The sequence below is a fragment of the Podarcis vaucheri genome, assembly GCF_965113315.1.
Source record: "Podarcis vaucheri genome assembly, chromosome: 6".
NCBI classification, from domain to species: Eukaryota; Metazoa; Chordata; class Lepidosauria; order Squamata; family Lacertidae; genus Podarcis; species Podarcis vaucheri.
The window spans coordinates 72,096,703-72,120,271 of record NC_138764.1 but is presented as its reverse complement, the minus strand read 5'-3'; the positions used below and the strand labels follow the sequence as shown (position 1 = coordinate 72,120,271).

Genomic DNA, 23,569 nt, shown 5'->3' with positions numbered 1-23,569 from the left:
ATGGTTTTTGGATATGTGAATGCATACAAATGGGTCATCTGCACCTACTTTGGGCTCTGGTCTACTCACCATCACCATACACAGATGATTTCCCACCTATACTTTAGATCTAGGATTATTTGAGGAACTGTTCAACTGTTAAGTGCTTTTTCAAGAGATTTTGCTTATGTAGTTTAAGTTATTTATGCAATTTATTTTGTGTATTACTACTACTACTACTACTACTACTACTACTACTTTGGTGAGACATGTTTTAAATCAGACGTCAGACTTCACTTTGTTTTTGATTATTTTGTTTTACAAGAAGAACCATGCTATCTCATCAACTGGAGATGGGTGCAAGACATATATACTAAGAGAACAAAGGTTTGTTTTGAATTCTAGAACCCATCTAAGCTCACAGTCTATTCCTAGTTACCCTAGGCTTCCCTCATTTCGGCTGTCCAGTTTAATGTGTGTGTCATTTTGTTGTTGATATTATTAGAACAACGGTGAGTCTGAAATGCTGAGGCACTGCAAAACACTTGAAGATATACTAGTAGAATGGGCTCAATCTTCTGCACACCCTTGCCTCAGGTGCATATCCAGTTCATCTGGGGCACCATTGGTCCTCACTACCACTCACTGAGATCTGAAAGTATGTCTCAGAACATACACAGCATCTTGGATGTGCCACAGCTCAGTACTTTGCCTGAAGGAAGTCTCAGTTGAATCCCTGGCATCCCTAGGTAGGGATAGTAATATCCCTTGTCTGAAACCATGGAGAGCTACTGCCAGTCAGAACAGACAATACTGTGGTAGATGGACCAGTGGTCTGACTGTGTATAAGGCAGCTTCCTATACCGTATTCTATTTTGTTTGGCTTAAGTAATGCAAATTTCTTATCCTGTGTGATACTGAGAGAGTAATGTGTCTAAAAAAAGCATATATCCTATAAGCAGATGTACAGTTGAGTTGAATTCTATCTGCCAGACTCTCATCCTTGTACATACTGTACTGTACTCAAGTTAACAACTTTGATCTTCTATAAAATACAAAACAACAGAGCTCCCTCTAGCAGTGATTAGCTGAAATATTTGAGTGACCTAGTTTATCAGTCTGAATGCTGCTGCTGCTTCTTCATTAAGTACGTAAGTATGAGCTGTCCAAGTTCAAATGCTTTTTGGAGTTCTCTGAAAAAGAGCTGAACTTTTTATGCTTTATGGTGGCAGAACAAATATCTGCCATGAGGGGATTGCTAGTTAGGCAAAATAATACACCTGAGCAGAGTATTGACAGGATGAAGGACCTAGATTGCAGCACTTGCAGAGATAACTAGGCCAGAACTTAAAATGTGCACCAAATGCACTATTTGTTGAAACACAGCTTCCTAAACATCTGTTACCAGACACCTATATGCAGTACTAATTGCGGAGGAAAAACATTTATCTTTGCATCAAAGAGCACTTTCAAAACTCACTGGACCAATTTATATTTACAGGATCAGGAAGAAAAGGAAGCCTGCTGGTAATTACAGACAACACAAATCCTGGTTCTTTGTAAGTGCAACTAACAGCTTAACCTTTGTGTTTTACATGGCTCTTCCAAAGTTATACCTCTTGTCTATGAAGATGAGATTGTGAAGTTGGTTTTCTTTTCAAACTTTTAAAGATTTTTTTTTTCCAGTTTTAACAGCAGGCCCATGAGCTTCTTTACACTGCTGCTACTTGGGCAAAGCTATACCTCTTTTCCAAAGAAATTAACATGTGCAAGATTGGGGGGAGGTATGTTTGTGTGTGGCTGCTGACTTATTGGACAAATCATTTTCTTTTACTGACACAAAGATCCATTTGTCCCTATCAACACTATTACCATAAAGAATCATGACTAAACCTAAAATGAACAGTATGTAGTCTGTTTACTCCAAGGTAAATTCCAACTAATTCAGTAGGATTTACTCCTTTCTAAATTTTGTGAACGCTGCTTAAGATCAGATAATTAAAACAGTCTAATGTACCTTTTATTTCCTCTAGTAATTTCACAAGTTACACTTTCAAGGGCAACTTTGCTATTGTGAACATTGTATAAATTAGTAATTAGATCTAGAATTCCGTGCTCCCGAAGCTGGCTTAAAAAACCGGTAACATAAACGTACAGAAAATAATCATGACCGCTAAAATGGACCCTGCTGAAATATAAGTCCTCTCCCTTCTTCCTGGAGTGCGGGTTAGCTGTTTACTTAACAATGATGAAATGCACTCTGTATGTGCTCAGAGACTTTATCACCAAATGCTGCTTTTTTATTTTCCGGGATTCAAACTTGCAACTAAAAATAGGTTCCAAAATAACCCCTAAGCCACAGCAAAAAGCTGAACGACTGTCTTTCGTCCCTGGTGGCATCGACGCCGCCGTCGCCTCCTCCTCCCCTCAGAAGTAAACGGACAGTCCACGTGATTAGGCCCGCACTGCGTGACTCTTTGCACGCTCCTCTCCCTCAAGAACTACCCGGAGCCCAAACGAAAACTTGCTTTCCCAGCAAGCTGTGCGCAGCCGAGCATGCGCTTAGTCCCCGAAAACTACAGCTCCCGGCGTGCCCGCCCGGACCACAATTCCCAGGGGGTACCAGGCGGCGCCTGCGCGGTGGCAGCTGGCGCTCGGGCCATTTAAATGTGTGTGAGGGAGACGGTGAAATGGCTGCGCAGGTCGCTGCAGTGCGCGCCGTGTCCCGGGGCGCGGAAGAGACGCCTTCGCTCCCACTTGGCGACCGGCCGGGCAGACCCAGGGGAGGGGGGAGGAAGCGGAAAGGCCCGCCAGGGGAGCTCGGAGGGTGCAAGAGGGCCAAGCTGAGCCAGCAGCCGCTCGTGGTGGGGCCCGCTCAGGCGGAGCCGCCGGCCGCCGTCCCCGGCCTGTCGGCGGCGCCCTCCGTAGCGTCCACCGCAGCGGGGCTCTTCACCTTCTCCCCCCTCAGCCTCCCCGCGCAGGCCCCGCGCTGCGAGCGGCGGCATCACCACCGGCACCGGCACCGCCCGGACAGCGCCGACTGCGAGCCCGGCCGCTCCTCCGGGGGGAAGCTGCACAAGGGGAGGCGGGGAAGCTCCGGCGACGGCGCCGTCGGGCGGCCCAGCAAGCGAGGTGAGCGGCGGGGCTGGTAGGGGGCGGGCGCCCGTCGGTCCCCCTGGGTCGAGTCTCCCTTCTGGGTCGGGGTCCTTGCCCGGCAGCTAGTCGCGCGCCCCACGCCCCTCGGTCTGTGGCGCCCCACGCCGGAGGTTAGCGACACCCCCCTGCTGCCTTTCAGCGCATCTGCCAGGTCCGGTTCCTGGAGGCCAGAGCAGGGGAAACGCATCTCTGTGCGTCGCTTGGCTATTAGATTCTACACGCTGAAATTCGCGGCGGGATAGTGGGCCCAGTCAAAGGCAGAGGTCGCTGCATTTGGTTCTGGCGGCGGAGGGTGCCCGTTCGAGCTGCCAGGTGGGGTGGCGGAGTTTGCTTTTTATATACCTGTTGGAGGACTTCACCTTCGTTTGTCAGTTGGCTAGCGACAGGCTGGCTTGCTAAGGCGCGCCTGGCCCTGTCAGAGTTCCTTCTTGCCTTTTAAATGCTTGTGGTTGTCATTCCTCAGCTGCATTTCTTCACTACGTATTTAAGTTAATCTCTTGCTTTCCTCCAGATGTTGCATAGTGATATGTTTAGTTAGTTGCCCGTTTTGTTAAGGGTTAAAGGGTGAGCTAAAGTTCATTCTCTCTTGACAGTGTCTTATCTGTCTTATCTTTATGCTTGCTCCTGATTTCAATTATGCAGTAGGATAGTAGTAGTGGGATTGCTCTATGCAGTGTGTTTCTTGAAACCTCACTCTTGTGGAAATAGAACTTAAACAAAAATAAAAGTGAACTTTTTAAAAAGAGGCGGTGTGGCGTAATGGTTAGAGTGTTGGAGTATGATCAGGGAGACCAGTGTTTGAATCCCACTCAGCCATGAAGCTCACTGGGTGACCTTGGGCCGATCATCATCTCTTAGCCTAAGGTACCTCACAGGGTAAGGGAGGATGAAATGGAGAGGATGAGAACCATGTACACCACATTGAGCTCTTTGGAAGAAAAGCTGGTATGTAAAAACACACACACACACACACACACACACACACACTTAAGAAACATGGTTCTTAAGAGGACTGAACACTCATTAACCCAAGAAGTCCAACAAGTACATATATTGGTACAAAATGGCTGTTTTTGGACTAGTGTTAGTGGGGTAGGTGTCCAGAACATAATATTGCAATATTATTTTTACACTTACAAAAAGTCTTGATCTGAACATTTTGTTTTTGATTCATTGAACAGTTTTTTCTAGTTTTGCAACTTTTAAAAAAGTCAGTAGCTAAATTGTTTAATTAGGGATGCTGCATATTAAAGTCTTACATGCTTGTTGGGAGCATAAACATGTTATTGTGCAGACTTCTGAAACTTTCATGTGAGCATACCTGAGTCTTTTGGAATGCTTAAAGTGTATATATTTAATGTCTCTAACTCTTACAATATTTTTCCTTTTAAAAAAGAGATGAGTGGGTTTTTAAACTGCCCTGCTTCTAGATAGCTTACCCTCTTTTAGACAGTTGGCTATTCTTCAGAAGTCTGTGGTACTAACAGTTGCATATCTAGTTTTGGAATTGCTTTAGTAGAAACTTTTGATCTCTTCAGTACATGTGATCTGCTTGTGATATGTTTGTGAGTATCTCTGAAAAATCCCTGCGTATCTAATAGAATAGTGGGGCCTAATGCTAGTAGTACAATTCTAGCGACTGAAGGTAGCCATGGTGCTGTATCACTTTAGGCAGAATTTGTTTAACACTCCTATACATGTTTACTCAGATGTATGATCCAGTTGTTCAGTAGGATTTACTTTTGTGCTTAGTATTGCAGTCTAAGGATAGCTACCAAATCTCAAACAGAAACTTGAGATTTCTAGTTTGGAATACAGCGTGGTAGTTACTAACCATATTATGACACTAATGACATATTGATAAATGAAACAGTAGCAGACCTATTATTATAGGACACTATAGTATTGTAGTGTAATGATGACTTTTAACCTAGGCAGTTGTCAGCTATGCTGTGACATTTATTATAGACATGGAGGCAAAAACCTTCTTTGTTCTTTTTCCTTGCTAATGAAGCAACACCATATTTAAGCATATAAGATTTGGATAAATGAACACTTGAACAGTAAGTCTGTTAAATATCACGATGGCAGAAGAACAATTTCACTTGATGCCTATCAGTGTTGGTATCAAGAAAATTTATTGTAGGCCTGTTCTTCAGGAGAATATTTGAGTGACCAAGATTCTTGCTATGTTAAGAACATATTATGAAGAAGATTTTGAAACTTGAAACACTTGTGTACAGTGAACAGTTAAAGAAAGTCAGTACTAATGTAAGGTAAGGCTGCTTCCATTTATTTTTCCTGTAGTGAACAGGATATAATCCGCAAATTTTGCTTGCTGTATACTAGACTGAGAATATTTTAATTATTGCTCTCCTGTGATTTATTTAGTAGGACAAACCAATGTGGGATAACATCAGTAGTGAAATCCCACTTGTGGCTTGCAAGTAGTATTTGGGTAACTGTGTAAGTGCACGATTAGACCTCTTAGTTTATGTGTCAAAAGTAGCGGGGGGGGGGATGAAATTCATCACATTAGTTCCTTAGAACTCTGCTTAATGTGTTTAGAATTACCTTTCAGTGAAAAATTAGAATCCCTCATATTCACTGTGGTTAGAATGCACTTACTATGAGAAAGAAGCATTGTAATGCCTACTGAACTTAGTTGAAACTGTTATTCAGAGGGCATTCTTCAGTGAAAAAGAGAGAGAAGAGCCTAATATTTTGCTCTATTGATGTGTGTTACTTAGGCCTTTGGCTGAAGAAAAACACTTCCACTTCCTTGATGACAGAGTTATATAATAAAACCTTTTTATTTTTGTACCATCACTTTGAATGCTACACACAGTCTCGCCTTTGTTTGCTAAAGATTTTTAAAGCACAGGCTCTTTTCATGCAAAGGTAATTGAGCTGTAGTAGGGCTACCTTGTCCTAGTTCTGTATTTACTGATAATTATGGCTCATTCTATAATACATGGCAGCAAGCCCAAGTTGGGTGTCATGTACATTCAACAGTCCTGGCTCTTGTGTGTACCTGCATAACACACTACTTTTTATATAACCACTCAGAAACGCTTGTGGCCAATTGTAAGAATGATAAGAACTGGATTATACCAGAGGTGCAGATAGTTTCCCTTCTGAGAAGGCTAAGAAGCAGCTGTTCCTGAGTGAACAGCAGATGAAGTAGCTGGGTGCCAGAAATAATAGTGATTTCATGGCAGTACATAAGCCTTCCAAACCAATAGCTATAGTTAAAGAACATGGAAAAAGTGCTGTCAACTTCACTAGTGCAACCTTATGTTACCTCAAAGACCAGAATATTCCCTGATGCAGGGTTTTATGAAAGTACTAGTAGTTTAGTCTTCTCTAATTTGGTTGAAATACGGTATATAGTTGGAAACCTTTTTGAGAACAGAAAAACCAGGACACTTATGTTAAGAATCAAGATGAAAGATGAGTCTGTATAGAATCCTTTCTCAAAGAGTTTGGGGTGTGGGTGTGTGCCATTTATTTGTGGAATTCTAAGGTGGTGGACCTTCTTGAGAGCAGAGGGAAGAGTAGGCATGTATCAAAACTATTTGCTGTTACCTGATGCATTGCAGATCACTTTTACACATAGTATGAGCCACCAGATAAGGTTTCTACCATATAGTTGCCTAGTTCTGTATTACTAAAACGACAGTATAATTTTAAATGCAGTACAATGCTGAACATATTCCTGCCACACATTTTTACATGTAGTAAAAGTTCAGTAATTTACTAAATGAAGAGGTTTTCCTACATGGTTGCTTGGATGCCTATATTCATGCAACTTCATACAGTTTCCTGGAACTGGAAAAGCTTGGGCACTGTGGAATTGGTGTCTCCATGGAAGCCTGTACCAAGATTATAGTAGTTTGTAGTCAGTTACAGGCAGTAAAGCAGTAATGTATCAAGCACCCCTACACCTGGCTTTTTGTGATATGGGGAATAAATATATACTTATAAGATACTTGCCAAATATGGCAAACTTTGGCCGTGTATGAAATAGCTGCCATGAAGTTTGTAAAGATCAACACACTAGTGGAGTGTAGCTCAGTGGGTAGAACATATGCTTTGCATGCAAAAGGTTCCAGGTGCAAGCTCTGGCTTCTTCAAGGAGGGAATGTTCCCTGTCTGAAACCTTGAGGAGCTGCTACTAGTCGGTGTAGACAATATGGAGACCTGAATGGACCAATAGTTTGACTTTGTGTAAGGCAGATTCTAATGTCCCATCATCCTGTGATTTCAAATGCAATAGACAATATGTTCTATGGGACTAGTGAAATCCTAGATGTCTGGATTTCCTAAAACAAATAGTAACTTCTAGTAAGGTTGAAAAACTTTTCCAGTAATGTCAGAACAGTGTGTGAACACTTTTTGAAAACTTTTTTGAAAATGTCAGTAGTGGCTAAGTTGAACTGGTTTACATGTAATGCTAAACCATAATGTAGTTCTACATGAATGAGTGACCACGAGTGAAGCATCAAGTTTATGTTCACCCTCCCCTCCTGCGAGACTAGGAAGACAATTTATGCTAAGTTTACTTTCAGTTTTAAATATTGGCATAACATTATCTGCTAACATGGCTTACTACAAACAAATTGTTTGCCAGCTTCAAACCATGGACAGCACAGGAAGGGGTGCAGTGTGGGCTGAAAACTGTTCTGAAACACTTCAGCCTTGTTCACATATTGCTAAACATGGTTTAGTGTTATGGTGAATCAGTCAATTGTTCAATAAAGTTCCATTTAGTTTTCTTTAAAGCAATACTTCATTAATAATACATGACATACGAGCAGCTAAATCCAACCCACGGTGGCATGAAAGTTAGTCCAATTTATTTAAATGAGCTTGCTTCTAAGTAGGATGTTTAAAATGGGATTTCAGTTGTGTAAGGCATAAGGCATCCTACTTAAAAGCAAACTCATTTAAATAAATAGGACCAACTTTCAAGCAACCATGGGATTTCAGTTGTGTAAGGCATAAGGTGAGACACAGGTGGTGCTGTGGTCTAAACCACAGAGCCTAGGGCTTGCCAATCAGAAGGTAGGCAGTTTGAATCCCCACGATGGGGTGAGCTCCCATTGTTTGGTCCCAGTTCCTGCTTACCTAGCAGTTTGAAAGCACGTCAAAGTGCAAGTAGATAAATAGGCACCGCTTTGGCGGGAAGGTAAATGGCATTTCCATGCACTGCTCTGGTTCGCTAGAAGCAGCTTAGTCATGCTGGCCACATGACCCAGAAGCTGTCTGCGGACAAATGCCGGGTCCCTTGGCCTATAGAGCGAGATGAGTGTGCAACCCCAGAGTCATCTGCGACTGGACCTAATGATCAGGGGTACCTTTACGTTTAAGGCATAAGGCATATCAGAGTCCTCCATTCTGTGCTAGCATTGGGAGAGCCCCACCAGTGATATTTAATGTGAAGTTTTCCATTGCTGTACTTTCTATAGAAAGCTTTCAGTTGCTAAAAATTCAGTTTGATAAGATTAGTAATGTAAGATGGATATATTTTGACACTCTAAGAAGACTCAGGCCTTTGAAAACCTTAGTGTAATTTTAATTTGTATCCTGTGTATATCCACTGCCATGATGTTGTAAATGCTTTGTTAAAAACATTTGTATTTTCATTGTATTTTTTTGTGTGAGCTGCCCTTAGAGCATTTGAAGAACGCTGGGGTAGAAAAGTAATACATATATACAATGTCAGTCTGAGTAGTCTCAAAAGTGTAACTTTTTCAGGTGACTGTTTCTAGGATGCATGTATATAATTATGTCCACATTCAGATAACTCTTCAGATGCCCCATAATTAGTATGTTTTGATTTTTAGAAAAAAGGAAGGCATTAAAAACAAATTACTATAGGTTGTATCTAGTACTAGTGCTAATCCTACTTGGAGCAGACGTATTGAAATTAATCGACATTCCTAACTTAGGCCCATTAATTTCAGTGGGTCTACTATGAGTAGATCTTAGTTGGATATAATAGCTCAGTTGGTAGAGCACAAGATACTTAATTTCAGGATTGTCGTTTGGGCAAAAAATTCCTGCATTGCAGGGGGTTGGACTAGATGACTCTCATGGTCTCTTCCAACTCTACAATTCTATGATTTCTATTTCACCATTTTCCCCTCATAGAACTCAAAGTGGTATACATGGGTTTCCCATGTGGTCTTCTATCTAGACACTGATCAGACTCAGACATGTGTTGCTTCAGTATGGTAGTTGCCTCATGTGCAGTGCTAGAAATTCCTCAGGCACCAAGTGAGTTTTGTGACTGGTGTGGTGGTGTGGGTTCAGTTGTGACCATGTGGAGATCTTTGGATGCCAGGTTGGCAACTGACATCTCCGTTTGGCTTCACCCTCCAGCTTTCTTAAGCAGGTAAGCAGAAGGGCTTATTTATTGAATTTATATCTCATCTTTTTCTCCAAGGGGTACAAGGTTCACCCCACTCTTCAGTTAATCCCTACAATGACCCTGTCAGCTAAGTTAAGAGGCTGTGACTGGCCCAAGGTTACTCAGTGATCTTTATGACCAAGTGGAGATTTGAACCCTGATCTCCCAGGTCCAAGTCTCATGCTCTTACCACTACACCACACTGGCTTCCTAGAGTACTTCTGCTATGGGGCAGCTGCATAAATTAGGTAGGTAAATAATATGGAGAAAACAAAATGTAACTTACAGAATGATCTGAAATATTTTCCTTGAAGTTTGAATTTGTTTTATTCTGGATTGTTTTATTTGATTTTTAATGTGTTGCAAACTGCTTTGAGATTTTTTCTTTAAAATATAAAGCAGAATAGAAATAAAATGAATAAAAAGAATAAAAAATATTCATCTCTCCCCCCATGGTGCCTAGACATTCCGTTTTGTTGACTTTAGCCAAGGTTTAAGGTGCCTTTTGATGCCTAGCTTATGTGGGTAAAACCTCAGCGCCTAGGACTTGCCGATTGCATGGTCGGCGGTTCGAATCCCTGCGGCGGGGTGCGCTCCCGTCGTTCGGTCCCAGCGCCTGCCAACCTAGCAGTTCGAAAGCACCCCCGGGTGCAAGTAGATAAATAAGGACCGCTTATCAGCGGGAAGGTAAACGGCGTTCCGTGTGCTGCGCTGGCTTGCCAAATGCAGCTTGTCACGCTGGCCACGTGACCCTGAAGTGTCTGTGGACAGCGCTGGCTCTCAGCCTATAGAGTGAGATGAGCGCACAACCCTAGAGTCTGGCAAGACTGGCCTGTACGGGCAGGGGTACCTTTACCTTTACCTTTATATACCTTGAGTTTCTAACACTGTCAGTGAGGCTATACATTTAATGGGGATAGGTGTGTTTATAGGTTGGAAAAGTGTTAGATGCTTGCTTAAACCTAAGGAACATAATACAGCCTTAGGTTTTTTTGTTTTTTAAATTGTTTTTGCATTTTACAACATTAACCATCTCCCCAACCAAACGTGAGATAGTGGAATAATGGGTGACCAATGCACATGGTTCATGACATTCCAGGTTTTACAATATATAAAATAAAAACCAATAGTCATCTATAACAGCCAATGAAGTCTAAATTCATTAGGGAGTGCACAGATACTTTTTCTTCCTATATGCATAAAAATGTAAAGCTGTGTGGAGAGAGTTAAACCACAAGCTTGGGTTTGAATGACGTGTCAATTCAGACTGTGATGTAGTTTAGTGCAGCAGCAGAATGAATGACCAGCGGAGAGGAGCAAAGCAGCTACAGCCTCCTTTCCCAGGGCCTGCATATTTGGTGGTTTGTGCTATAGTTTAGTTTAGTGCTATTTGTGAACCAAGCCTTAGTGCTTGGTCCTCACAGGAATCCTGTAGTCAGACAGTAAGGGTAATTTATGTACTGAGCATAATGCCAAGACCATTACAAACATGGGCACACTTGTAAATCAGTCACACAATAGCTTTGTTTGCAAATAACTACCATGTGAAGCTATGGTTTGCAGTTCCCTTATAAGCCAATAATTGTTTTTAAAATACAGTATGTTGGTGTTACGTTGGAATCCAACAGCCTTGATTAAGTTGCAGGGGCTTGTGGCAAGAGCTGATGAAAAACAAACTGAATTCTGGAGAAACAAGACATGGCTTGTGCATGAGATGATATGTTGAACAAACCATACGTTGGCACTATGTATGAATGCAGCCAATAAGTCCACACACATGGTAATCACAGTCTGAAATAAGTAAAAAAGCATTTTTTTTACATTTTTTCTGAAAATCCTTTTTTCTAGAGATGATTTTGACTTGCTATGTTCAACTGGTAGTTAACAAATCCTAGTAAAAGAATCCACTGGTAAAATAGGTCAGGTTTTGTGGAAAGCTTCCTATTGATAACTATTGAAGCTTACCATCAAAGGTGAAACTTGGGGATGAAGCAAAGCACAGAATCTGGGTGAGAAAATTCAGCCTACACTGTGTAGCTTCAGCAAGCTGGCATGGCTTACTGCTGGTGAAAGGGGCCAGAGACAGTCTAATTTGATGATACATTGGTGCTGATGTAGTTGGGAGTAGCAAATAAGTAGAATGCAGGTTCTGAGTCTGCATGAGATCCAGAATCTCGGCATCTCTTGTCTTAATTGCATGGGCCCTAGGATATTGCTGGGCTCCAACCTCCATCAACAATTACCATTGGCTTTGCTGGTGGTGGTCACAGGAGTTGGAAGCCAACAACAATTGGACAGCTACATGAATACTTTCAGAAATAGTGCCACTCAGTGCTTCTGAGTTCCATCCTGAGCCATTGTCTGTGACTTTAAAACATGGGAGTCTGCCAGTTCCTAGTCAGCTTCACTGATCAATGCTGATACAATATTATCTACCTGGATAACCCACTACTTTTGATACCTTTTGTGTGGACCAGATGGGCTTTGAAATTGTTGAGGTTTGCTGTATACCCAAAGGCTATAATTTCAGTAGGCATCTTGAAACTTACTAGAATGATTAGTTCACATTAATATCTAGATACAATCGCTTGTTAGCCATTTTTGCTATTAATTCTTATGATAGCACTGTACAGTACATTTCACTTTAATATAAAATCTCCAAGGAGAGAGCTTAAGACTTAAAATTCTGCCTCAAAAATTGGTCTGCCTCAATTTTTAATACCTTAATTTTTCATATCTCTTGGTGGGGTAGGGGACTTCTCAATCCATTGCTGCTCAGTTGTTTAAATCTTCAGATGTCTGAATCCTAGATATTTGATCCCTTGGGTGCAGTATGATACTGTCAGTATATTTTGCTTGCTCAATTTTGTTGAAAATCCATCAGGTTACTCCCGCCCCCCCCCAAAAATGAGGTTTTTTTCCTAATTGGTATCACTTTTCTGGATCTCTTCTTTATAATTGTCTATTGTATTGCAACATGTTACTTTACAAACAGTAACACCAATAAAGTAACATTACAGAGCTGCCTTTTTTCTTATAAGAGTCCTTCCTCTTAAAGCAGAATAGCCTTTTGAAGGGTCTTTAAAATGCTCATTCAGCTATGAAGCATGATTTGATTTTTTGTTGTTGTTGTTATAAGGATCCAGAATAAGCAATTTATAGGTGTGTTACAAAATAAGACATTGTTAGCTGCTGGGGCATTAAGTTGTTAGGAGTATATAATTATGGCTTCCTTTTTACTCAGCATTTCTGAAACCTGTCATAGCAACTTATTGAGCTTTGATCTCAGCGAGATGAATTCAGGAGACCATTTGAGTGGTACTTGCTGTATTTAGGGACTCGTTGTGACTGATGATAAATCATTCTGACTTAAGGCAGTGCAACAAATAATCAGTGGTGCCTAAAATAACTATTGTAGTTGTGTATGGTGTCTTTCTTGGTTGTGCTGGCGGTCTATATTCCCTAGCTGCTTCCTCTTGCTTACTTGCTCTCTTTCTGTCTAGCAGCTTCTCCAAATGAATCTGCATGCACACTGCACAGGGATTTGGGAATTTTATTTATTTATGAATTGACTTCAACATGCATCAAGGCAATTTACAAACATATCACAAAAAAGAAAAAAAATAGTTTGTTTTTTTAAAAGTACAAAAATAATTGATAGGTATAAAAACAATACAAAATGAACATCCAAGGCAGAGACTTTCTTATCCAGCTGGAAAAGCCTATTGAAAAATAGGAATAGTGGGTGCCTGTCATATCTACAGGAATGAGGTTCCACAAATCAGGAGCAGCCATAATGAAAGCCCTGCTGTCAGTTGCTGTGGAGCAAACGTCTAATATTTTGGGAACTGAGGGAGAAACTCTTCCACAGAATTCAGTGACTTACTGATTGTATAAAGGATAAGATGATTTCTAAAGTAAATTGGTCCTGAGTAGTATAGGGCCTTTTACGTTAGTACCAGTACCTTGAACTTGGTGTGGTATCAGGCAGCCACTTCAAATCATGTAAATAAAGTATGTTATGCTGGTGGTAGTTTGCCCCCTCAAGCAACCTTGCTACTGTGATCTACATTAGCTGCACTCAGGGGTGTCCAAACCTTTTTGAAAGAGGACCAGATGTGAGCATGAGCTTTTTTTAGGATTGAAGTTGTTGAGCTTTTTTTTAAGATTTTACCCCAGGAGACCAGCGGGCCGCATTAAGCCCAGTTAAGCTTTAGACCAACTTCAAGTATATTCCTACATACACTATTCCAATCTAATGACAACCACAGTTGTCTTACCAGCCGAAGCTGATAAAAACGTACTTCTACTCACAGGTGACAGTTGTGGCACTAGTGACAGAGCTAGAACTAGGAACACCCCCAAAGCATGCCCTTGCTCCTTCAGGGAAACATGACCCAATCCAGAACAGGAACTTACCCACTCCTGGGGCTCAGGAACCACTCTCCCATAGAGCCTCCATCTTGCCAGGATTTGGACTTAGTTCTCATCTAGCCCACCATTGCATCCAAGGCCTGCTCAGCCATTCTCAGTTCAGGTACTACGGAGAAATAGTTTGGTATCATTAGTATACTGGTGACACTTCAATCCTAATGACTGCTCCCAGAAGCTTCATAAAGACATTAAATAACATTGAAGACAATGCCCTGCGGCATCCCATAGCTCAAGAACAAGGGGGTGAGAAGAATTCATCTAATGGCATCTTCTGGAACTGTGCCCTGATACCCATCTTCCATAAATGCTATTCTTAATAATGTCAAAAGCTGCTGGGGGATTGAACACTAGCAGCAGAATCATGGTTTCCGTCTCCTCTTGATTAGGGTAATTAATGAAGACTTCCAAAACTGATTCAGTCCCAAACCTGGGCTTGAATCCGGATTAGAATGGGTTTAGATAATCTGTTTTCTCCAAGAATTCTGCAGTTGCGCTGCTACAACTCTATCAAGTGCCTTGGCAAAAAAGCGGGTGTTTGCAACTGAACAGTAGTTGTTGAATACCATTCAGGCCAGGTTGGTTTTTTTCTAGAGTGGACATACTACGATCTATGCAGGATTGCCATCTTTTGCCACTAGAAAATTCCCCAAAGTGATCATATCCTCTAACTGGCATATGTAGTACCGTATTTTGTGCATATGAATTAACTTATAGTATCTGGCTTGTCACGCTGCTTTTCATTATTGGTCCCAATTGCTTGCATGCATTCATAGTTTCTGTTGGCAGCACATTTGATCATATTGCCTGTGAGGCCACACCACTGGCTTTTTCTTCCCCATTAATGCACAGGATTTTCCCCATTCGTATCTGTATAGTACTGGAGGGTGTGTAAACTAAATTTCCCAGGATCATTCCATCCCATTGAGAATATAATGCATGATCCTATAGATGGCTGTTTACACAGAAGTAATGACCATTAAATTCATTCAGGCTTACTTTAGTGTACATAGGATTGTAGCATTGGTTTTATAGGTCTTATTTTCTAGTAAATGGATGTTGGATTGCCACCTGGATTCACCTAATATTCTCTGGATTGTGTTCCATTTTTAAATTATGTTTATTTAAAGAACAGGATTATAAGTACCTGTCTCTTAAGGTCCAAACTAGACATGACAAGAGGTGTCTTATCTAGCTTGGCAGTAAGCTCCTAATGTAGCTGCAACAGTCTATTCCTAACCACTTCTGCTCAACAATATGCCCCTTTGTAATAAACTAGACTTAATTTCAAGTAAATACATTTAGGACTGCAGCCTAAGGCTCTGATTGTCCCTCCCACAAGCTTTCTAGATACTGTGTTACTTTGTTACAAGTTCCACCAGTGCTGAGGTATGTGTAAAGCTTGCATTCACATCCTGCCGAAAAAACTAGCTGTTTGAATATTGGGTTAATAGGTTCTCACTGTCATATTCCCTGTAAATGTTTCTGAGCTTGTGAATGTTCTTCAAAGTAGTGTTGAACAGAAAAAGCTTTCTTTATTTGTTGTCTTCTAATTTACCTGATGGCCTATAATCTGATTATGTCTGTAAAGTACTCTTCTGAAATAAAACAAAACAAAACAAAATAAAATCCCTTTCTAGCAGTTTAAGGCAGGAAATGAGCAGACTCTGTAGAACTACTCTGTAGAACTCTGTAGAGCACACTACTTGAGATCTACCAGCTGAGGCCAAGTGCAAAATAGTGGCTTGTGAGGGACAGACATGCATTTAAAATTAAGGAAAGTGGTGCCTCTGAGTATATGCTTAGTCCAAAGTTTTCTTTTCAGGACCAGAACTGGCCACACAGCAATCCATTCCTAGTCGTCCCTCAATCTTTTTTCTTTTTCAGCAACTTAACGTGTGGGATGGGGAGCCCCTTTATTACTGTTTGACTTATTTCTAGACCACTCTTCTGCCTACTTAGAGAATTATGTAACTTTAGTTCGTTGCTGGAAGCTTCAGCAACTTTTTTTAATCTTGGGCAAGTTAAACTTCAGAAGCATGCAGCTTCAAGTGTTCAAACCAAATACAATACTAATTCCTTCCTTCCTTTTTTTCAGGACTTGGAGGGAACAATAAATTAATAATGGTCAATGGTGTGGGCTTTCTAGGAAATTTGAAGTGCAAAAACTTCAAACATGAGAAATAGTGACGATGTCCTTTTATGTTCTGTCTTCTGTTGCTGTCTAAGTCTGGCATGAAGAAACATTCTGCACGCCTGGGCTGCCTTGGTCTGTTTTATGTGAAGGAGTAAAAGTGGATTGTGCAAATGCACTTTTCCTATCCTGTCTGCCAGGGTACATATATACAAGATGCACAGGCTGATTCCTTGTACTGTACTTGTAAGGACTGCTTGTATTTTCTGCATCCAGTCCAGCTCTGGTTACAAAAACTAACAAAACAAGATTATAAAGCACCACAATATCAAGGAGCAGCATAAAAGTAGCTAGCAGAATTAAGAACCAACTCTAGGCAGTAGAAACATTTTTTTTTGAAAATTATAAAAATTATAAAAATTTGGCAATGTAAGTATTAAGGGACATGCTAAGTGAAGCAGGAAGAGCTTTCCACAGTTGAGATGTCACCACTTATTAATCTCTTTCTCATGTAGCCCACCATGCCTCAGATATGGGGGCCATGGGCATGGCCATGATTTTTTTGGTGGGGCAGGCCTTTTGTTGGGGGGGGGCAGAACTTCAGTTTACTATGTATTTTTATTGAATTTTATTGATTTGGGGAGGGACAGCTGCCCCTCCCTGCCCCCCGGCTACGCCTATGATGGGGGCACTCAAAGAAGGGTCCTTGTTGAAGATCTCTCTCTCTGTGTAGCTCCTAAGGTATAATAATAATAATAATAATAATAATAATAATAATAATATATTATTTGTACCCTGCCCATCTGGCTGGGTTTCCCCAGCCACTCTGGGCGGCTTCCAACAAAGATTAAAAATACATTAAAATGTCACACATTAAAAACTTCCCTAAACAGGGCTGTCTTCTAAATGTCAGATAGTTGTTTATATCTTTGACATCTGATGGGAGAGCGTTCCACAGGGCGGGCGCCACTACCGAGAAGGCCCTCTGCCTGGTTCCCTGAAGCTTTGCTTCTCGCAGTGAGGGAACCGCCAGAAGGCCCTCGGCGCTGGATCTCAGTGTCCAGGCAGAGCGATGGGGGTGGAGACGCTCCTTCAGGTATCCCGATCCCAGGCTGTGAAGTGAGTTAAATGGCAAATTCATTACTTTTAACTGAGTCCACCACACTGCAATAAACAATAAGCTAACCTGGAGACTGCCAGGAGCCATTGTGCTTGCTTAATTGTTTACTATTATGCTTAGTTCTGGGTTTGCTGGTCATAGGAGGGATGAGATGCTATATAAAGTACTGAAGCACTACCCCCAGGCACTAGAAATCTTTTAGCACCACTCTACCTTTTTGTGAGCTCCCGTTGCTCGGTCCCTGCTCCTGCCAACCTAGCAGTTTGAAAGCACGTCAAAAAGTGCAAGTAGATAAATACTCTGGCGGGAAGGTAAACGCCGTTTCTGTGTGCTGCTCTGGTTTGCCAGAAGTGGCTTAGTCATGCTGGCCACATGACCCGGAAACTGTACGCCGGCTCCCTCAGCCAATAAAGCGAGATGAGTGCCGCAACCCCAGAGTCGGTCACAACTGGACCTAATGGTCAGGGGTCCCTTTACCTTTACCTTTTGAAAGTTTACCAGCAATTGCTCATCACTTCTCAAGCTCAGCTTATTTTATCTGAATTTTCCATTCTAGAACAGGCATAGGCAAACTCGGACCTCCAGATGTTTTGGGACAACAATTCCCATCATCCCTGACCACTGGTCCTGTTAGCTAGGGATTGTGGGAGTTGTAGTCCCAGAACATCTGGAGGGCCGAGTTTGCCTATGCCTGTTATAGAATTACAGCATCAAAACAGCCCTGCTCACAATTCTCAAATAGGCTTGGCATACTACTGTATAACTAACAGATAAATGTGTAAACAAATCCTTCTTGAACTGCTATGTGTTGTATAAATCACGTACAGGAGCACTTAATAATGCAGAAAGTAGCTCATTTTTTTCTGTAAACCTACTGTCTTGATTTTCAAAGGTAAAGCAATGCAGTAACCCCCCCCCCCAACTTACTGAAAATCTTTTCAGAGGTTAGTCTATTCCAGCAAAAAAAGTCTCACGGTACCTTACACTTAGGACATATTAAGTTTGCTAGTCTTGAAGGTGTCATAATATGTTCTCTTTCTGAGACCCAAATTCCCAACCTGATATATCCAAGCACTGAAAACTGTGAAGATTTTCATACTGAGTGTCCGGGAGGTGGGTCAGGGCTTTTCTTCCTAATGTTCTTGACTATTTTTATGGTGCAACAATAGAATTCTAATTTTCTTATTATTTCTAGAAAGCCGAGATGAAAATGGCAAGACCCAGAGAGCTGACAGTCTTATTGTAAAGAAAATAAAGAAAAAGAAGAAAAAGAAACACAGAGAAGATATGAGGGGGAGGCATCTGAAAATGTATAATAAAGAAGTGCAGACTGTGTGTGCTGGTCTTACCCGTATCAACAAAGAGATTTTGACTCCAGGGGAGAGTGATAACTTGGAAGAAAATAAGGAATCTTTTAGGTACCTAAAAGATGAGCAGCTATGTCAGTTGAATTTGGGCGTGCAGGAATATAGGATACCCCAGGGGGTGCAGTCTCCATTTACTACACACCAGGAGCATTCTGTTCGCAGCAGCTTCTTAAAAACAGGCACTAAATTTAGTAACTTTATTCATGAAGAGCGTCAGTCAAATGGAGGAGCTCTAGTTCTTCATGCCTACATGGATGAACTCTCATTTTTGTCTCCAGTGGAGATGGAGAGATTTGCAGAAGAGTTTCTTGCTTTGACATTCAGTGAAAATGAGAAAAATGCAGCATACTATGCTCTAGCTATAGTTCATGGGGCAGCTGCCTACTTGCCAGACTTCTTGGATTACTTTGCTTTTAATTTTCCTAACACTCCAGTGAAAATGGAAATCCTTGGCAAGAAGGATATTGAAACAACAACCATTTCAAACTTTCATGCTCAGGTAAGAGATGTCATCCTAAAGACCCAAGAGTATTGGAAACTAAGCATATCATTCACCTGAGAAACTCACAAAGGAGCGCTAGGGCAGAAACACGAACCAAAATCTAGGCAATTCTGTCAGCTACTGCCTTCCAACTACCTTTCCTTCAATAACAAACCTATAACTTTGTCTGTATATAGGATGATAGTCCCTGCAATTTAAAGCCATGTAGATTTTGTGCTATCTAGGCTGCTTCTGAATGCCTTACCACTCCAACTAGTACACAGCCTTTTTGAACCATAGTTTCCTACTTTCCCATTTCCAGCCTGTCATTGAACAAACATGAGTTGTTATTATTATTACTGAGAATATTTCAATTGAACAAAATATACTGGAAATAATAATAATAAAATAATAATAATAAAAAAGAAGTAAAGGTGGATGAACATATATTATATCACTATATATTCAAGCAGCTATAACTCCATATATGCTTGTCTAGTATATAGGTATATAAATGTTATATATATATATATATATATATATATATATATATATATTTGCTTTCGTAGATTTTCACGGGTACAGGAATGCAGGTTTTGGTGTCTTCGGGTGTCTTCCCGTGTAAGAGTCGGGGTGTCTGTGCGACGTTTCGACGAGGTCTCACTCGTCATCTTCAAGAAGATGACGAGTGAGACCTCGTCGAAACGTCGCACAGACACCAAAACCTGCATTCCTGTACCCGTGAAAATCTACGAAAGCAAATATCTCACCTCTACGGGGAGGAAACCTTCCAGCTGACAAGAACCTACGAGAAACTATTTTTTTGAAGATGACGAGTGAGACCTCGTCGAAACGTCGCACAGACACCCCGACTCTTACACGGGAAGACACCCGAAGACACCAAAACCTGCATATATATATATATATATATATATATATATATATATATATATATATATATGAATGATTATTTATAACCTATGTTTTTTATAAACATGTTCCAAATATCTTTATACTTGTCCATACAAAGTCTATAACTATAAGCAATCCATAAGTTGCAAGTGTTGCCATATCCTTAATCCATTGACTAAAAGAGGCCATAGATTTATCCTTCCAGTGCATCAGTATCAGTCTCTTGGCCATAGTAAGGTCTAAACCACTGAGCCTCTTGGCTTGCTGGTCGGAAGGTTGGCAGTTCCAATCCGCATGACGGTGGTGTGCTCCTGTTGCTCTGTTCAAAAGCATACTAGTGTAAGTAGATAAATAGGTACTGCTGCAGTGGGAAGGTAAATGGTGTTTCTGTGCATTCTGGCTTCTGTCACGGTGTTCCGTTGCACCAGAAGTGGTTTAGTCATGCTGGTGACATGACCTGGAAAGCTGTTTGTGGACAAATGCTGGCTCCCTCGGCCTGAAGCAAGTTGAGTGCCGCACCCCATAGTCACCTTTGACTGGACTTGACTGTCCAGGGATCCTTTACCTTTTTAGTAAGGGCACAAAAAATACATTTATATTGTCTACTTGTCAAATTTCATATAGTAGGTACATAATTCAATAGAATATTTACCTCTGAAAATTCTAACCAATTCTGCACAGTCATGTTTATACAATCCAATACTTTCTCTGAAAACTTAGTAAGTGATTGTCAATGTGTTTTAAAGAAGCATTATGTTTATTACATATCAAACAACATGCTGGTTTAGACAGTCTTTTTCTATATAAACATAATAGAGTCCAGTAGATTGTAAACATTTTCTGTTGCATAAGTTATAATTTCAGATCCATAGACACCTTTACTAAGGAAGCTGAAACACTTTCCCACTATCTAGGTAATACAGGAACATCCAATTCTTTGTTCCACTCATTTCTTAAAATCTGTGTTTCGGATTGATTCATTGATAGCAAATATCTATAAAAAGTACTTGCAGGCTTTTTAGTTTCAAAGTATTTGATCAGTTCTAATATCTCTGGTACCTCAGAAGCTGTAAAAGCTGCTGGTCCAAACAAAGTTGTTACCATGTGTTGCAGCTGCAAATATTTCCATTGGGCTTATAGAGTTGTCTCTTAAAAGAATGTGTAAAATTCATCTTTCTCATCTGTCAGTTGGTTCAAAGTCAGTATGCTTGCTTCTGTGCAATTTTTCCATATTACCATCTTTCCCTCAATTTTTAAAATTGGGTTTCCCCACAAAGTCAATTTAGCCATGAGTAAATTGATCAATTTTATTTTTATTAGACATTATATTCCATATTTTTCTAACTGACATAATTGTTTTGAGAGCCTCCCTAGCTCTAATGTACTTTGATCCTAATGCTATATATGTATATTCTAAAATTGCTCAAGTCAGAAAATTATTATTATGGGAGCTGTAGTTTAGCAGCATATGAAGCGCCACAGGTTAACCAGCTCTGTTCTGACATTTCATTGGTTTCAGTGGAAAGTGCATATTGATCTTTTGGCACTGAAACATACAGGTTTTTAAAGTGTTTTCTAGACTGTCCAATTGCAATTGAGACAACAGGTGTTCTGGGGGGATGGACATGTGTCCCCAAATTTTCATGCTCTTTTAGGTGTGCTGGTCTAAAAGTCATGTGATATGGACCTATTTTGAACTGTCAGAAGAAGGTTTTCAGCTCAACACTAATTTTTTTTTACTTTGTAACTCAGTTAAGTAAACTTGTTCAAATTTCTGCAAATGCAATTAAGAAAAAGGAACAATAGGTGCATTTACTGCTATTGTTGCTGTGTGTGAACATCCATCCTGTACTGGTCATTTATTGTCCACAGGCTTGTTCAACATTATCCAATTTCCATGTGTTCCTTCCAACAGTTCCTTCCACACTAGTACGTTTCTTGGCTTGGCTTCAAAGTTTCTCTTCCCTTTCTGAAGCTATAACCTTGGTAATATAGGTCTTAGCCTAAGTCTACGTCCTCTTAGGCTAGTCTAGAAGGATGTTTGCCAAATACAGTGGTACCTCTGGATGCGAAGGGGATCCGTTCCGGAGCCCTGTTCGCATCCTGAGCAGAACGCAACCCGCGTCTGCGCAGGTCACGATTCACCGCTTCTGTGCATTTGTGTGACGTCATTTTGAGCGTCTGTGCCAGTGGTGAAACCCAGAAGTAACCCATTCAGTTACTTCTGGGTCGCCGGGGGACGCAACCTGAAAAGATTTAACCTGAAGCTACTTTAACCTGAGGTATGACTGTAAAGTTTTTTATTGCAGTCAATATCTTCTCTGCAAGTTTCTTGTTTTGTTTTTTTTCAAATGAAAGCTGATGTTCAGGACATTGCTTAAGTATCTTGGAATTCCAGGTCAGCCTCATTAGGTGGTAGGATTCCTCTACTTGTTTTAAGCTTGCCTTTTGTTTTGTTGGTTGTACACTGCCTCTGTGACTGTCTGATAAAGAATGATTAATGAACATTTAATATATATATTTTTTTAAAAAACTACTTGCACTCTGGTATCAATATCAGAATACAGAATGTTCAGTCTTGAGATCAATTGTGAAGGGTACATAAATGGTTAAATTATCCCTATGGGCAAAACACATGCTTGTATGCAGGGGAAAGATCCATTCTTTATTATTGCCTTTGTTCTGGGATAAACTTCAGTTAAAATGTGCATGTTTCCTTCACAACAGGTGAAAAATGTACGCGCATTTTATTTAAACATTTGAACCCAAGTGCAAAATATTACCGTATTTGCCTGAATATAAGCCTCACTTTTTCCCAAATTCCAACCATGAAAAGTTAAAGTGCGGCTTAAATTTGCGACCTTACAAAAACTGGCTTTTACGATATCGCTGCTGAAACAGACATATGGTAAAACAGAACAGGTGTGATTGCCTGTGGAATTTTAAGGGAGCGGCTTATATTCAGGTATTGTCTTTTTCTTCTTTTCCCCCCTTGAATTTTAAAAGTGTGGCTTATATTCAGGTGCGGCTCATATTTGGGCCAATATGGTATGTAATGCATCCCTTCCAACTCTACGATTCTGTAATTCTATATGCTTCTGAATGAAATCCAGTTTAGACTTCAGAGCTGCTTAAATGCCACTCTGAAGGTGTAAGGGCATTGAGCTTTCACACAGATTCTTCCTTCCTTTCCCCTCTACTATACATAGTTAGAACAACATACCTTTGGTGTTTACAATGAACTGTTAATTTACTCTACATAAAAATCTTCGGAAGATGGTGGCAGACGAATCCATAGTGGGGAAACTTTGCAATGTGGAGGTGTCTGGAGTGGACCTCCCTTTCTGCTCGTGGTGGCGGTGGGGAGGAGACAGCAGGGGAATTCCACAATAGCCTGTACACCGAGATGCATAGGATTGCTCCCAAAGTAGCTTAAATGTTTATTTACTGCTATGCTTCATCAACCTTGTCTCTTAGGATGCCAATTGGGTAGCTATCTTTCTCCACCACAGGTAAATTTAAGAAAGCCACTTTTTAGTATTTGGATACACAATTACTACTACTACTACTACTA

General features: G+C 40.8%; 1 protein-coding gene across 1 annotated transcript in view; it reads left to right on the top strand.

The window, feature by feature from the left end:
• The first annotated feature begins 2,611 nt into the window (after window positions 1-2,611).
• The window catches only part of RSBN1 (round spermatid basic protein 1), a 31,735-nt gene continuing 10,777 nt past the window's right edge, over window positions 2,612-23,569 (top strand). Inside the window, exons 1-2 of the mRNA XM_082228440.1 lie at window positions 2,612-3,111; window positions 18,431-19,101. Of these exons, the coding sequence (XP_082084566.1) occupies window positions 2,670-3,111; window positions 18,431-19,101 (1,113 nt within the window). The 5' untranslated portion in view covers window positions 2,612-2,669. The remainder of the gene's footprint in view (window positions 3,112-18,430; window positions 19,102-23,569) is intronic.